Source organism: Conger conger, chromosome 5 (assembly GCF_963514075.1).
Source record: "Conger conger chromosome 5, fConCon1.1, whole genome shotgun sequence".
Lineage (NCBI taxonomy): Eukaryota > Metazoa > Chordata > Actinopteri > Anguilliformes > Congridae > Conger > Conger conger.
The window spans coordinates 2,924,297-2,942,403 of record NC_083764.1 but is presented as its reverse complement, the minus strand read 5'-3'; the positions used below and the strand labels follow the sequence as shown (position 1 = coordinate 2,942,403).

The following is an 18,107-nucleotide window of genomic DNA, read 5'->3' as shown; positions in this document are numbered from 1 at the left end:
ATGTTTTGAAGGGAGACGGCAGGACCGCGGTCGCGCACACGCACGCTCGCTGAAAACGGCGATGTGATTGCGCACGGATCGGCTGTGGCATTGATGTTCATTCTGTTTCATAATTGAGGATTTATTTATTTTCGCTTAATCGTCCAGTGCTACGACTGTTTAAAGAAGAATTATAGCAGGCCACGATATTCTATAATGGTAGCGTACGATTTCAGCCTTGAGTTAAGCCACACGAATCCATTGTTGACGATGATCATCTTATCCTGAGTGAAATTTCATCGGACAAATGTGCTGCTAAGCCAATGTTTTAAAAATAGTGTTTTAATGCTCAGAGGTGTTAACGCAAGCCCAAACAATATTCTCACCAGCTGCTCGCAATTTAGGCAAGCCTATTTTCACAGCAAAGCCAGCGATGATTAAGGGTATGTTGTACAATCAGGGTCCAGCATCAGTATTCTGTAGACAAAGTGCTTGCAGTTGAAGGAAGACATTGTGGTGCTGGCGTGGCGTCCTTCTTACCACCTGTCCAAGGCATCAGCCTCCGTACAAACCAGAATAGAGAAAATGCAGCGTTGTAATGTTCTGTCTCCCCACTAGATGGGAGCAACACTGTAACGTTACAAAAGTTCCTTCCGGTAGAAGATTAAATTCTTTATTTAACCCTCCTATTATGTCAAGAGTTTATGACCGCTTTTATGAATTGACCCCAACAGTTTAAGTAAATGCTAAATTATAGCAAAATAAATTGAAATTACCAGCCTTTTATCCCTAAATATGACAAATCTGTGAGAAACATCTCATTTTAGAGCCTGAGGTAAATTAAAGTTTGACACCTGTACAGGAAGGTGCCACCAGCATCATCCACAAAGAAATCTGAGATAAAAATAAAAATGGTTATATATTTTCTGACATTTTATACAGTTACAGAGGCCCATAAAACACATGTGATGTTGGTACAGGACTTCAGAAAACAAAGCATCATGTTTATTGCATGTTTACTATTTAATCCCAAAAATAGAAGAAAAAAAAATCATACAGTATCAAGATGAAAAAAAAGGTTACCTGGGTTTTAAAGAGATGTCAAACACTGGATATGGGATCAATTTCACCCCAAACATAATACGAGGGTAAAATAATGAACTTTGTTTTTTGGGTTGGGGGGTGTGTGACCATATTTGTATTTACAATGTAGTGCCCCCTTATATCAATCCACACATCTATACAGATATGTTGACCTACACGCCCATGATTGCGTTGGTTATCCTATCAATTAGCGAGGTGGTGACAGGTGTGGAAAGGCCATGTGTGTGTGTGCGCGAGTGTGGGGGTGTGTGTGTGTGTGTGTGCGTTTTATAAGAGGTCCTCTCGGAGAGACAGAACACCAGTCTCACGCTGCTTCAGGACCCGGCCGGTTGAAGTCTCCTGTTCTGCTGTGACAGGTATGCTCCCCTGCAGGGCTCTACTCCTCCCTGTGATTTATGACTCTAACGTCGCCTTCAGATCACTGAGCGGCTCTCTGCTGGGAGTGCGGCTCTGATACTCTGCCTCTCTTCTCTCCCCCCTGGAGGAAACTTCCAGGGATGGATTTTCACGGTCTGAAGGTTTATGTACCTTCCGTAAACTTTTTCTATTCTTTCTGAACTTCACATTGATGAAGAAATACATGATACTGATGAGGATAATAATAATGATAATATTATTATTAATAATCAGTGTTAGAGGGTCTAACCTGTGTCAGTATTAAGTGTTTCTGTATCAGTGTTAGAGGGGCTGATTTGGGTCAGTGTTACCCAGGTGAAAAGTGTTTCTGCCTGTCTGACCTGTGTCAGTTTTATTTGTGACTGAGATATATCTTTAACGCTCCCATCTGCTGAGAAATTAATTTGGTTCTGCCAGTTTATGATGGAATGGAACTTGTCCACTGAATTAAACACTCGGGGGGTTGAATAAATATACCATTGGTAATTATAATTATTATAACTGTCATACTGCTCAATCTCTTAAAGGGGAAGTTTACCCAGAAATTAAATGAAGGTGTCTTTCCTGGAGTAGTAGCTATGCGTCCATCCAGATATTTCAGCTGAAATGTTTAAATATTTGCCGTATTCCCTCCAGGTACAGTGGTCCTTTGGCTTCAAAGCACCAAAAATTAACATTAGAAAAAATTCAACAGTAACATCTCTTTCCAAATAAAATCCCCTCTGAGAAGCACAAACATCCATAGAATGTATTTGCTGAAGATTCCATCAAACTAGTTTACTTCTGCCAAAGTACTCCACTGTGTAGCAGGCAGACAGATCACTGCATGAAACTCTGTATGATGATGGGAGGTGTGGAATGCAACATTTTGTAGTTTCAATATAACCTGTTGACATCTTTATGTTATTAGACTGCATAGCAGCTTTAAAATTCCTCATTAGGATATTCAATTGCACTTGTGCACATCCCAACCATGAATTCCGAAGCCGCTATGTGGTTTAATCAGGTAATGTTGTCAACAAGTTGCTAAATTGAAACTAGATAATGTTGCATTCCACACTCTAGTTTCCACACTAGTCTGCCTGCCACGCCGAGGGTGTATTTCAGTGGACAGCTTGTTTGATGGAACCTTGCAGATTATAAATTCTGTGGATGTTCATGCTTTACCTTGGGATTTGAACTGATGTTACTGTTGATTTTTATTATTATGTGACTGCACTGATGGGATTAATGAAGAGCTGAACCTGTCCAGCTCTTTAGAGTTAGACTCCACCTAACCTCCTGTGACAGACTGCAGTGGTTGGTACAGTTGTGTTACACGCACAGGGTGATGGATCAGTAGCTGCTGGTAATAGCCAGTGGTCTACATGCAAATGTAGCACTCAGTGTGTGCTCGCTTGCAAACTCCATGTCAAAGCCAGCGCTGTGTAACCGCCTCTCTGTTGTCTTACTTCCTACGCTGTCAAACGTGGCCCCCAGCAAACTGCCCCTGGGGGCCCTGGTCTCTGCTGTGGTCTGTTTGACCGGGAGGGGGGGAGGCGGACCTGCGGTGTGGGGTATATCCTTGTTTAGATGTTTGCTGTGCACAACACGGTTGTGTTCGCTCTCTCCACGTCAAAAATCCAGCCGCCACGTGTGGCTGGGGGCAGGGCGAGGGCTGTTTTCGGGTCATCCGGTTCTCAAAGCAGGATTACTGAGTGAGCTGGGCTCTGTTTCACAAAGCAGGATTACTGAGTTAGCTGGGCTCTGTTTCACAGAGCAGGATTACTGAGTTATCTGGGCTCTGTTTCACAAAGCAGGATTACTGAGTTATCTGGGTAACTGCACTGAGTAAAAACCTGGAACAGCTTCTTTTTTTTTTTTTTCAGTCCATGTTCCAGATACTCACACACATCTGCACTCGTGCGCACACATGCACATGCGCTTTGTGGCTTTGTGAATGTGACCTTTTATGAAGGCAAGCCACGGACAATCATATCTTTGTTTATAAAAGAATAAGTTGGCTCCCGTAACGTTTGTGTGCACACAGACAGCAACAGGAGCCGAGGGCAAGGCGCTGCTTCAGGTGTGCAGTTACATAATCACTGCATCTTCTGCACCCGATGTGTACAAAACACTCAGGAAATATGTTTAAAATTCATTTTTGGGTTACCTGTACCTGTGTGGGAGGGCATGAGACACACCCTGGTCCCAGTCACACACCACACAACACACACCACACATTCACACACCACACAACACACACCACACATTCACACAACACACAACACACACCACACATTCACACAACACACAGTCACACACAGCACACAACACACACACACCACACAGTCACACAACACACAACACACACACACCACACAGTCACACAACACACACCACACACACGCAACACACACCACACAGTCACACAACACACACCACACAGTCACACAACACACAACACACAACACACACACATCACACAGTCACACAACACACAACACACACACACACACCACACAGTCACACAACACACACCACACAGTCACACAACACACAGTCACACACAACACACAACACACACACACCACACAGTCACACAACACACAACACACACCACACACACACAACACACACCACACAGTCACACAACACACACCACACAGTCACACAGCACACACCACACAGTCACACAACACACAGTCACACACAACACACAACACACACACACCACACAGTCACACAACACACACACACCACACAGTCACACATCACACACCACACCACACACACACACACACCACACACAACACACAACACACACACACCACACAGTCACACAACACACAACACACACACACCACACAGTCACACAACACACAACACACACACACCACACAGTCACACAATACACACCACACCACACACACACACACACTCCACACAGTCACACAACACACAACACACAACCAGGGAGAGCTGAGAGTCGATCTCCTCCATCAAACCCACCAGACCCAGGGTAAAAAAAGTATTTTACATTCCTTTGACATAATACAAGTGTCTTTGTCGTGGACTTTGACAAAAACATAATATTTTCAAAATATTGCATGTTTTATTTATTTAATTGAATGTCCCAAAATGTAATGTCCTCCTTTAAGGACGAAGGGTCTCAGGAAGTTAATCTCAAACTATATACATATACTATATAACATTATCTGCACTATATACATATACTATATAACATTATCTGCCTAGCAGCTCTAAGCCACTGTGTACATTTTGATTGGAGCAGTGGGCGTATTGTTTCCTGATTCACACCAAAGAAAGGAGCCAATCGGTGAGCTCTACGCCGAGGTCTAATTAGCACCTCTAAATATGATACCAGCTGTATCTCCAACAAACCCGCCCAATCAGATGATCTTGAACTTCACCTATTCTGTGATTCAGCTATCTGAGGTTGAGATAAGTGACCAAGTATATAAAGAGCCCTTTCACGGCTGCCTGTTTGTTCTGTCTGAGCTGAAAGGTAGGTTTCCCCTGTGTGTTGAAGCTAAAGCAGCACTCTGACTTTGATTGAGCGAGTCTAACAAAATAGCATAAAACATGATGAGTTATTGATAAAACCAAATGGCAGCTAAAACAATTGATGCCAAACAAACGTTTTTTGAAAATGTTTTTGGTTACACTTTATAATTAGGTTCCATGAATTGGCATTAAAAACTTTTGTTGTTAACTAACTAACTACTGAGAAGTCAATCTGTACAGCTCCATGTATGTATTTGTACATCATTAATTTATGTTAACAACTACATTATTATTGCCAATACATATTAGAATGGGGGTGAAAATTGCTAATGCATTTTTTCAAGGTCAACTAGGTTCATCCTATGGTTTGCTAATGTATAAACATTCATATAACTAATATACATTTGTTGGTAAAGTTTTCATTCCTTAATGCAGTTGTTAATTTAATGCTTAATTTATGCATTTGTATGACACTTCACGTTAACAACTAAGGAGTGCCAATTGATGAACCTGATTGTGTGACCAACCTCTCGACTGTTTCCAGTTTTGAAAGTACCCCAGCGCTGTAAACCCACGATGTCTGGCTTTGCGTTCACTGCGGTCCTCCTGGCCCTGCTCCAGGCTTCCCTCACCCAGGGACAGCTGGTGAGTGCAACGCACTTCTGCTCTTAAAACGTCACATCAAGTCTCAGTGTTTTTATTTTGTTGGAAATCATGTAGCGAATAGCCTTTACGATATTGGTGTTTCATTTGTACATGCATGTGTTCAGTGATTGGGGATGTAGTTTAAGATATTGGTGTTTCATTTGTACATGCATGTGTTCAGTGAGTGGGGACGTAGTTTGGCTTAATTTACTCATGACTTCAGATACAAATTCTTTATTTTTATTTGTAAATCTGATTAAAATCAGGCCAGGATTTGATTACCCTTTGTTTTTGTATTTGTTTGGTGTTTTGAATGGCAACTCAAATAGTTTGTCCAAATACATACATTTCGGCCTGTATTAAATCAAAATTTGGTTTATCTTCAATTACACTATTTGGCGAAACTCACTCAATTACAATTTAAGACTAATTATTTTACAGATTATTTTGTGAGCCAAACTGTTTGAGGCTGTAATGACATGTGCAGTGTGATTAATAACATGTGCAGTGTGATTAATAACATGTGCAGTGTGATTAATAACATGTGCAGTGTGATTAATAACATGTGCAGTGTGATTAATAACATGGATGCGTCTCTTTCTCCCTTCGTCTTGTTCATCACCACGACCATCACAGTCGAGTAAGTACAGAACATGATGGAAACGTTTCTGTGTCTGACTCCTGGAGACCCCCCCCCCCGTGTCTGACTCATTGAGACCCCCCCCCCTGTGTCTGACTCATTGAGACCCCCCCCCCCTGTGTCTGACTCATTGAGATCCCCCCCTGTGTCTGACTCCTGGAGATTTCCTCTCTGTGTCTGACTCCTGGAGATCCCCCCCCCTGTGTCTGACTCATTGAGACCCCCCCCCTGTGTCTGACTCATTGAGACCCCCCCCCCCGTGTCTGACTCATTGAGACCCCCCCCCCCCTGTGTCTGACTCATTGAGACCCCCCCCCCCGTGTCTGACTCATTGAGACCCCCCCCCCTGTGTCTGACTCATTGAGACCCCCCCCCCCTGTGTCTGACTCATTGAGATCCCCCCCTGTGTCTGACTCCTGGAGATTTCCTCTCTGTGTCTGACTCCTGGAGATCCCCCCCCCTGTGTCTGACTCATTGAGATCCCCCCCCTGTGTCTGACTCATTGAGACCCCCCCCCTGTGTCTGACTCATTGAGACCCCCCCCCCCGTGTCTGACTCATTGAGACCCCCCCCCCCCTGTGTCTGACTCATTGAGACCCCCCCCCCCCTGTGTCTGACTCATTGAGATCCCCCCCTGTGTCTGACTCATTGAGACCCCCCCCCCCCTGTGTCTGACTCATTGAGATCCCCCCCCTGTGTCTGACTCATTGAGACCCCCCCCCCCCTGTGTCTGACTCATTGAGATCCCCCCCCTGTGTCTGACTCCTGGAGATTTCCTCTCTGTGTCTGAGTCCTGGAGATCCCCCCCCTGTGTCTGACTCATTGAGATCCCCCCCCCCCCGTGTCTGACTCATTGAGACCCCCCCCCCGTGTCTGACTCATTGAGATCCCCCCCTGTGTCTGACTCATTGAGACCCCCCCCCCCTGTGTCTGACTCATTGAGATCCCCCCCCCTGTGTCTGACTCATTGAGATCCCCCCCCCCCCCCCCCTGTGTCTGACTCCTGGAGATTTCCCCTGTGTCTGACTCATTGAGGTCCCCCCCCCATGTCTGACTCCTGGAGATTTCCCCTGTGTCTGACTCATTGAGGTCCCCCCCCCGTGTCTGACTCCTGGAGATTTCCCCTGTGTCTGACTCATTGAGATCCCCTCCCTGTGTCTGACTCATTGAGATTTCCCCTGTGTCTGACTCATTGAGATCCCCCCCCCCCCCTGTGTCTGACTCATTGAGATCCCCCCCTGTGTCTGACTCCTGGAGGTTTCCTCTCTGTGTCTGACTCCTGGAGGTTTCCTCTCTGTGACTGACTCATTGAGATCCCCCCCCCGTGTCTGACTCCTGGAGGTTTCCTCTCTGTGACTGACTGCTGGAGGTTTCCTCTCTGTGACTGACTCATTGAGATCCCCCCCCTGTGTCTGACTCCTGGAGGTTTCCTCTCTGTGACTGACTCATTGAGATCCCCCCCTGTGTCTGACTCCTGGAGGTTTCCTCTCTGTGACTGACTGCTGGAGGTTTCCTCTCTGTGTCTGACTCATTGAGATCCCCCCCCTGTGTCTGACTCCTGGAGGTTTCCTCTCTGTGTCTGACTCATTGAGATCCCCCCCCCGTGTCTGACTCCTGGAGGTTTCCTCTCTGTGACTCTGCAGAAATCCTCACCAGCGAACCAGCGGTGCAGAAGGAGATTGTGGACGGGCACAACGCCGTCAGGAGTGGAGTCCAGCCCACCGCCAGCAACATGCTGAAGATAGTGAGGGAGCTGCACTGCACCCCGCCGCCTGCAGGGGTCGCCATAAACAACATTACACAGCCGGGTGTTTCACCTCTCCCTGAGGAAGACAATCACAATTTCACATGTGATGTGTTTATGATAATAAAATATGCTCTTTATAATGAAAATGTAAAGAAAATGTCCAATGCACTGGACGTATGGGAGCTATAATTCCCATGTGAAAACAACAACATGACGAGCATCGGTGACCTTTACAGTGGGATTATATTTATAGTTCACGTGCGCTCCTCACGTGCGCTCTTCACGTGCGCTCTTCATGTGTGATACGTGGCGTGTGATTGGCGTGTATCAGAGTGGGCCCCCACACTGCCCCCTGTCTTTCAGGAGTGGAACACTGAGGCAGCAGCTCATGCAGACAGCTGGGCCAAGGGCTGCTCCATGGGACATAGTACTCACAACAAGAGAATCATCAGCAGTAAGACTTACTACACCCATACTGCACCCCGACTACACCCTTATTACACCCGTACTACACCCATACTACACCCTTATTACACCCTCATTACACCCCTACTACACCCTTATTACATCCGTACTATACCTCTACTACACCCATACTACACCCTTATTACACCCCTACTACACCCTTATTACACCCGTACTACACCATAACTACACCCATAGTACACCTCTACTACAGTATTACACCCCTACTCCTCCCGTACTGCACCCCGGTGTGTGGTTGTGCTGATGTTGACAGTGAGCTGTGGCAGCGGTTGTGCCGATGGTTGTGCTGATGGTTGTGCTGATGGCTGTGCTGATGGCTGTGCTGATGGTTGTGCTGACGGTTGTGCTGATGGTTGTGCTGATGGCTGTGCTGATGGCTGTGCTGACGGTTGTGCTGATGGTTGTGCCGACGGTTGTGCTGATGGTTGTGCTGATGGTTGTGCTGACGGTTGTGCTGACGGTTGTGCTGATGGTTGTGCCGACGGTTGTGCTGATGGTTGTGCTGATGGTTGTGCTGATGGTTGTGCTGACGGTTGTGCTGATGGTTTCTAGCGAGCGCGTGTGGAGAGAACATCTACCTGTCGAGTGAGCCTGACTCCTGGAGCTCTGCCCTCTCATCCTGGCACAGCGAGGTCAACGGCTACAAATACGGAGTGGGCCAAGTGGGAAAGGCCCCCGTGGGACACTACACACAGGTGTGTGTGTGTGTGTGTGTGTGTGTGTGTACACACAGGTGTGTGTGTGTGTGTGTGTGTGTGTGTGTACACACAGGTGTGTGTGTGTGCGTGTGTGTGTGTGTGTGTGTGTGTGTACACAGGTGTGTGTGTGTGTGTGTGTGTGTGTACACACAGGTGTGTGTGTGTGTGTGTGTGTGTGTGTGTGTGTGTGTACACACAGGTGTGTGTACACACAGGTGTGTGTGTGTGTGTGTGTGTACACACAGGTGTGTGTGTGTGTGTGTGTGTGTGTACACACAGGTGTGTGTGTGTGTATGTGAGAGTACAGCAGGTGTGTGTGTGTGTGTGTGTACACACAGGTGTGTGTGTGTGTGTGTGTACACACAGGTGTGTGTGCGTATGTGAGAGTACAGCAGGTGTGTGTGTGCACACAGGTGTGTGCAGAGAAAGAGAAAGAGTGTAAGAGTGTGTGTGTGTGTGTGTGTGTGTGTGTGTGTGTGTGTACACAGAGGTGTGAGTGTGTGTGTGTGTGTGTGTGTGTGTGTGTGTGTATTCTCACAGGTCTACCTCGGGTGCTTGTCCTCCATAGTGCCTCTGTGTTCCCCTGTCCTCAGATGGTGTGGTACAGGTCTAACCAGGTGGGCTGTGCAGTGGCGCACTGCCCTGACTCCAAGTTCCAGTACTTCTATGTGTGCCAGTACTGCCCCCCGTAAGTGCCCCCCATGCCACCCCCCGTCCCCCGCACAACCCTGGGGTTTGTAGTTCTTTGTCGTGTTCACCGCTGTGCGGTCCTCTCTGGTGTGTTACAGGGGAAACTTCGTGCACACCAACCCCTACACTGAGGGACCCTCCTGCGGCCAGTGCCCAGACAACTGTGACAACAATCTGTGCAGTACGTACAAAATATCAACAGTTTAAACTCACCTTTGCACTGTACAAAAACCAAGAGACATTTAAATCAATGCCCTATTCCCTATGCCCTATTCTTGCCAACTGTATTTTGAGCTCTGAGGTCTGTGTTTGGTGAAATAAAAGCAGAAGAAACAGACCTCATGCACGAGCTGTCAGTGTGCTGTAACGCGCAAAATTACAAAAACATTTTTATTAACTTCATATACCCATCCATGTCTGAAATCATTTCCGTTTTCCCCGAGAGTGCCGTCTGGTTTTTGAAGGGGTGGGGCTTTTTTTTTTTTTAAGGATTCAGCACCCAATTATCAGCAAATGAAATTCTTTCTCCATTATCCTTAGTTTCATAAATAAATGTCTCTTCTTTTTCTTTTTTTCAGCCAATCCCTGCCCTTTCTTGGATAAGTATGCAAACTGCGGTGGTCTGAAGAACCGCTATGGGTGTGGTAACAAGTTCATCGCCACCTGGTGCCCTGCCTCCTGCCAATGTGCCGGCAAGATCATCTAACTGACACCTGTCAACAACGCTGGCCCCGCCCGCTATTCAAGAGCTCCCCTCCAGAATCTGTTCTGTGTGTTCTCTCTGCGTGATCAGTGTTCTCTAGTTATCTCTGTGTGTGATTAGTGTTCTCTAGTTATCTCTGTGTGTGATTAGTGTTCTCTAGTTATCTCTGTGTGTGATTAGTGTTCTCTAGTTATCTCTGTGTGTGATTTGTGCTGCTCTGTTCTGCGTCCGTTTGCTTTGGGGGTCTTTCACCTGCTCAGATTTCACACCCTGCCTTTGAGTTCAAAGGTCACCAGCTTTCACACCGGTGGCTATAAGGCTTTAAATTGATCCAATCGGCTGCTTGCAATACAATTCTAATGCAAATTGGGAGAGCGTGTGTGAGTGACTGTGCTCTTGGATAGTTTTTAGATTAACACCTTTGAGAGAGACTATATCATTTGCTATAGCAAACTTGCTGGTTGTCTATGCTATATGCCATTGTTATCAGGTGGCCTGCTCTATTTCATAGGACTGCCTGACACGTTACATTACATTATTGGCATTTGGCAGATGCTCTTATCCAGAGCGACGTACAGTTGATTAGACTAAGCAGGAGACAAGCCCCCCTGGAGCAATGCAGGGTTAAGGGCCTTGCTCAAGGGCCCAATGGCTGTGCGGATCTTATTGTGGCTACACCGGGATTAGAACCACCGACCTTGCGGGTCCTGCATTGCTCCAGGGGAGGATTGTCTCCTGCTTAGTCTAATCAACTGTACGTCACTCTGGATAAGAGCATCTGTCAAATGCCATTAATGAGTAATGAATAATGAACCTCCTGCCCCCGTTGGCTGAGGGTGCTCATCTCTGTAGATGAGGGTTGTTGGGTCCAGAGGAGGACATCAGCTGGCACAACTGTAACATGGATCATCTATTGCCTAAGGATGGAGGTGGCACAACAGGCTAGACTTAACTATTAGTGCCGACAACCATCACCTCTGTTGCAGCAAGTTAGAATTTCAATTTTGTTAGAGATATTCACTCTCTGAGCTGAATTACCTCCTAACATATTGATGTTTGGTCTCGTTAGGAAGAGAAATTAACCTTGGATCTTTTGATAATAAGATCATGGTGCTTCCAACACCATACGGCCACTTTACGTTAATTTGTCAGCTTTTTCGATAAGCCAGTTCTTGTCTGACTTGCCTGACACACGTTAACTTGGCCAGGAGAAATGGGGGGGGTGGTGAAGTCTGGCGTTTTTTGTTGTGGTTTGTTTTGGTGCTTTAATCTTGTATGGGGTCCTACGTTCTTACATCTCATCTGGCATTTTTGGAGTACTCTGCTGTCTTGGTTTTTAAAGTTTGGGTTTTCTTGGGATTACTTTGGCTGTAGCTCATAGTGTGTAGCCTTCATCATTGTTAAGGTAGCTGAACCTGTGTCTTTCGACTAGATGTTGAATACTTGTTGTAATCTAATAAAGCTCTTAATTCTAATCTGGTTGTGAGTTGTACATTTTGATTAGAGTTGCGCTGCCTGTCCATGAATTCGGCAGCCTAATAATTATCGATGATATGAAATAACAAATAAAACCCAAGATATATATTTTCCATGTAGGATAAGTGAGGAGTTGTACCATGTTGATGCATTTGTGTCATGTATTGTTCTCAGTGCTGAACTTTAAACACGTTAGTTAGCTTTTTAAACTGAAATTGCCAGACTAAATTAAACAGATTCTGACTGACCCCACAGTGTATATGTGTGTTGTGTGTGAATGTAGATTAGGGTGAGTGTGTGTGAGTGAGACAGAGACATAAAGAGAGGGAGGGAGAGAGAGAGAAAGAGAGAGAGAGAGAGAGAGAGAGACAGGATTCTACAGGCTACATTATAGATGGGGAATGGTGGGTATATGCGGGAACTCAAAGGTTATCAGATGAAGGGGAGGACAGCCTTTACAACCAGAGACTGAGAGAGTGAGAGAGAGAGAGAGAGAGAGGAGAAAGAGGGATTCCAGTGATGTGTCAGATGGAAGGTCAGAGGTCAGAGCTCTGTATCTCTGTGACCTCACAGTGTCCCAGCCTGATGACCTCATAAGTGACATTCATAAAACACGCTTCAGTGACCCGCACCCTCAACCTATTAACACATCCTTTTACAGCCGGTAGGCAGGCGTGTTCCAGTCCACTCTTTTCATTTCCCTGCTCCTGATCCAGGCGTGTTCCAGTCCACTCTTTTCATTTCCCTGCTCCTGATCCAGGCGTGTTCCAGTCCACTCTTTTCATTTCCCTGCTCCTGATCCAGGCGTGTTCCAGTCCACTCTTTTCATTTCCCTGCTCCTGATCCAGGCGTGTTCCAGTCCACTCTTTTCATTTCCCTGCTCCTGATCCAGGCGTGTTCCAGTCCACTCTTTTCATTTCCCTGCTGCTGATCCAGGCGTGTTCCAGTCCACTCTTTTCATTTCCCTGCTCCTGATCCAGGTGTGTTCCAGTCCACTCTTTTCATTTCCCTGCTCCTGATCCAGGCGTGTTCCAGTCCTCTCTTTTCATTTCCCTGCTCCTGATCCAGGCGTGTTCCAGTCCTCTCTTTTCATTTCCCTGCTCCTGATCCAGGCGTGTTCCAGTCCACTCTTTTCATTTCCCTGCTCCTGATCCAGGCGTGTTCCAGTCCTCTCTTTTCATTTCCCTGTTCCTGATCCAGGAGCACAAGTCTATGCTCACAGTGCCTCCATTGGCCGTTCCAACAGGGAAAAGTGAGGGTAAACATCACACACAATAGGGTACCCCCCCCCCCCCTCCAATGATCACTGCCAAAATAAGGTACATGACTGGGATCTGGAAGGTTAGAGGTTCAAGCCCCAGTGTTGCCACAATAAGATCAGTGCAGCTGTTGGGCCCTTGAGCAAGGCCCTTAACCCCACACTGCCCCAGGGTGGATTGTCCCCTGCTTAGTCTAATCAGCTGTAAGTTGCTTTGGTTGCTTTGGATGAAGGTGGCATATAAATAACTGGCCAGGTCACATTTAGCACCCCACCTGTAATGGCCACAGGACATTCAGGCCCTAATCCAGCTGTCTGTTCTGTTTCCTGCTCATTAGAGAACAGAGCGTGATGTCTGAGGTCACATAAACATCGTACAAACGGATGAAACAGCCAGTTGGAAAAAGAGCAGACGCCCACAGGAACATCGTAATCTCTCCATGCTCAACCCCCAAGGGGAACCTCCTGGCTGTTTCCACTGGAATGAATGAAGTCTTTGAATTACAACAAAATTTGCTCATATATTCAAATCATACTGAATCAGTTCAAAGATCTGAGGTCATGTAAACAGACTACAAACTTGCATCTGCTGTGAGTCTCCGTTTTCCCACCAGAGGGCAGTATAGCTGCTTCACATTCGCTCACCTCAGGAGACACACTTTTTAGGTGGCAATATTTTACATCTTCATGAACTTTTTTCTGGGTAAATGCACATCACCTGCGCTGGTCCAGACTGGATGTTCGGTTTTAAACGTCACTTTCTGGAGACGTGCCGTAGCTGTTTTCCCACAAACTGCCCTAAACATTAACTCTAAACATGAACTCTAAACATTAACTCTAAACATTAACTCTACACATTAACTCTAAACATTAACTCTACACATTAACTCTAAATATTAACTCTACACATTAACTCTACACATTAACACTAAACATTAACTCTAAACATTAACTCTACACATTAACTCCACACATTAACTCTACACATTAACTCTACACATTAACTCTAAACATTAACTCTACACATTAACTCTACACATTAACTCTACACATTAACTCTAAACATTAACTCTACACATTAACTCTACACATTAACTCTACACATTAACACTAAACATTAACTCTAAACATTAACTCTACACATTAACTCTAAACATTAACTCTACACATCAACTCTAAATGTTAACTCTACACATTAACTCTAAACATTAACTCTACACATTAACTCTAAATATTAACTCTACACATTAACTCTACACATTAACACTAAACATTAACTCTAAACATTAACTCTACACATTAACTCTAAATATTAACTCTACACATTAACTCTACACATGAACTCTAAACATTAACTCTACACATTAACTCTACACATTAACTCTAAACATTAACTCTACACATTAACTCTAAACATTAACTCTACACATTAACTCTACACATTAACTCTAAACATTAACTCTACACATTAACTCTACACATTAACTCTAAACATCCTGCAGCTTCTCTTCCCTGTGCTCTGTCCACACTGGCATTCTTCTTATCCTTCAAAATACTGCCCAAGAGAAGCAATAAACTGTATTTTATTGATGTATAAATGTCTACATTAACCAAATGCTCGATAAACTGATAGACCGACCGATATATGTTTGATATTTTTCAACATTGTTACTTTAAGCTGAACCTCATGGAGGTTTCCCCTCTGCCTGTCTGCAGCTGTCCTACAATAACCCCAACATTCGGGAGCACGTGTCGGGGTGGGGGGCTGGTATAGGAAGCTGCGGACGGGACAGGCAGGATGCGTGTTAAACACCGTGGGGAGGAAGGGCTGCCCCATGGGGCACACGCCGTGATAAAGACAGAGAGAGGGCCCTTCTGCCAGCAGGGTCTGTCCGATAACTGCCCCGGCCGCGTCTGCCCTGCCTTATCGCCCCCGACCAGCTCCCTGCTCAGAGCGCAATGACCGGCCTTTAACAGATCTGCAGAGCGAGGGCGAACTGCTCACTCCTCGAGAGCATCCATCTTCAGAGAGGGTGAGGCCATCTGTCGCCAGGAAGATCAGTGTTTGGGTTAGAGTCAGGGTCAGAGAGTTAGGGCATCTATCGTCAGAGAGGAAAGGAGAAAAACTTACTCCAGCTCACTCTCCGTCCCATCTGACTTCAGGTCGAATTCCGTTCATTCTCACAGACACACCACCCAATAAAGGGATAACACACACACACACACACACACTCACACACACTCTCACACTCACACACACACACACACACAGTCATGCACACTCACACAAGCATAAATTCACACACACACACACTCACACACACACACACACTCTCACTCAAACACATACACACTCTCACTCACATATGCACACACTCTCACACACACTCACACACACTCACACACACATACATACATATGCACACACTCACATGCACACACACGCATTGAAATGTGCACACACTCACATACACACATAGAATACATGTACAAATACTCACATGCATGCACACACACACACACACACACACACTCATACAGGCATCCACACACACACAAACACAATCATACACATGCACACACACTCACATACTCGCATGCATGCACACACACACATATATAAAGACACACCCATGCTCACACACACACATATACAAAGACACACACGTGTACACAAAGGTGTTCTACTTAGGGTTAGAGATAGCATTAACATTATAGTTTGGGTTAGGGGTTAGGGGTTAGGGTTAGTGTTAGGATTAGGGTTATGGCTAGGGTTAGACTGAGTATTAGGGGTTAGGTGTTAGGGATTAGGGGTTAGGGTTACGTTTAGGTTAGGGTTAGGCTTATGGTTAGGTGTTAGGGGTTAGGGGTTAGGGGTTAGGATGAGGGGTTAGGGGTTAGGCCGCCAGAGTAGAGCATCTTTGTAACCTGGAGGAGATGCCACTGCCTTATCTGCCAGCGTTACAGATGTGATTTCATCTGAAGTGTTATCTCTCCTCTTCACCCCTCCCCCAGGAGATGACAGGAAGCTTCAGAGGGCATCACAGGGAGGGAGGGGCAGCACCTAGCTATCACCCAGCATTGATCATAAGAGTGTGTGTGTGTGTGTGCGCACACGTGTGTGTGTGTGTGTGTGAGTGTGTGTGTGTGTGCGTGTGTGTGTGTGCATGTGTGTGTGTGTGCGTGTGCGTGTGTGCGTGTGCGTGTGTGTGCGTGTGTGTGTGTGTGTCTGTGTATTCCTGCATGCATCAGTCAGGCTTCTATGAGCCAGGCACACACTGCCGGTCTGTGATAATGTTAGACTTCCTTCTCTACTTTCCAGATAAGGTCAAACCCCCTTTGAATAAGAACATAAGCACGCTGTCCATCAATACCCACAGTGCGCAGGGTTCTAGAAGGTTCATGCAGAATTCCAGCAGGCAAAGCTGACACGTCACGCAGCATTCCATATCCCAGAATCCTCAGCTTACAGCAGGCAGCTGTGATTGACGGCAGGGCTTTTAAAAGTCAAAGCCCCCCCCCCCCCCCCCCATTTTCTATGAAACAGGAGCAGAGCCCCCCCCCCCCTGGCCCGTGTCAAAGGCGCATTGATCGCTGTGTCTGAGAGGCCGAGGAGCGATGGAGTGACAGCCGGGCGAAGCTGCTTCTTATCTGAGGCAGCGAGAGCTTCCCCACATTGTCTGGGGAGCCCCCCCCCCCCCGATCACCCCCCACGATCCCCCCCCCCCTCCCTTCAGCAGGGATTTGACCTTTTGGTAAACGCTAAATGGACTGCACCTAAATAGCACTTTTATCCAAAGCGCTGTACAATTGATGCCTCTCATACACTCACTCACACACCACCAGTGATTGGCTGCCATGCACGGCACCAATCAGCTCGTCAGGAGCTATCGGGGGCTAGGTCTCTTGTTCAGGGACACATCCAGGGCGTCGCCAGACGACCGCTCTTATCTGCAGAGGTACTGTCGCCCCCGCCTTTTCCATCTCCGATCCCTGGCTCTCTCTCTCTCCACACTGACTGACGCAGCCAACAGGACATCAGTGGCCGGTGTTCCTGAGAGGGACACAGAATCCCAGAGGTTTACCTCTGACCCCAGCGCCGGAGGAGAGACAAAGGAGTTTAAAACAACAACAACAAAATCTGACAAAGAGCGACTCATTCAGCCGCCCGCCGGCTCACGATCAACGGTGTTAACACCTGCGAGGTTTCGGTTTATTTATCATACATCAGGAAAATGTCAAATAATACACTTAGCGGTGGCCACGGCGAGGGCCCTGTGAGATGAACACAGGAAACATTAGCCGCTTGCAGCCCGCGTGACTAGCACAGAGTGTGAGAAAGTTTGACACGTTCCAGATGGTGCGTAGCGCTCATAGCGGCTGCAGATAGCGGCCCCGGCGGCTACGCTAACGCTAACAATGACCGATCGCGCTTTGAGTGGCACGACCTCAGCCAAACGCATTACACACGCAAAGTGCTGTTAGCATTACTCCTGCTACGTCGTATTAGCACTATACATGCTATGGGTTATTAGCACTATTCCTGCTAAGGGCTATTAGCACTGCACATGCTAAGGGCTATAAGCACTATTCTTGCTAAGTCTTATTAGCACTACAACACAACACATCAGCTCCATCTATAAGCACCACACACACTAAGGGCTATTTATACTACACGTGCTAAATGGCAAACAGACTGCACTTATGAAAGTAATGCCACTCATTCACCCATTCACACAAACCCGCCATGCAAGGCACCGCCCAGCTCGTCAGGAGCA

At 46.5% G+C, this 18,107-nt stretch overlaps 1 protein-coding gene across 1 annotated transcript; it reads left to right on the top strand.

The window, feature by feature from the left end:
- Nucleotides 1–5,562: 5,562 nt before the first annotated feature.
- Nucleotides 5,563–10,598, top strand: LOC133128178 (cysteine-rich venom protein). Its single transcript, XM_061241506.1, has 8 exons — nt 5,563–5,631; nt 7,529–7,556; nt 7,915–8,015; nt 8,382–8,472; nt 9,057–9,199; nt 9,796–9,890; nt 9,991–10,073; nt 10,471–10,598. The coding sequence occupies exons 1-8, from the start codon at nt 5,563–5,565 to the stop codon at nt 10,596–10,598; spliced, it is 738 nt and encodes a 245-aa protein (XP_061097490.1).
- Nucleotides 10,599–18,107: the final 7,509 nt, after the last annotated feature.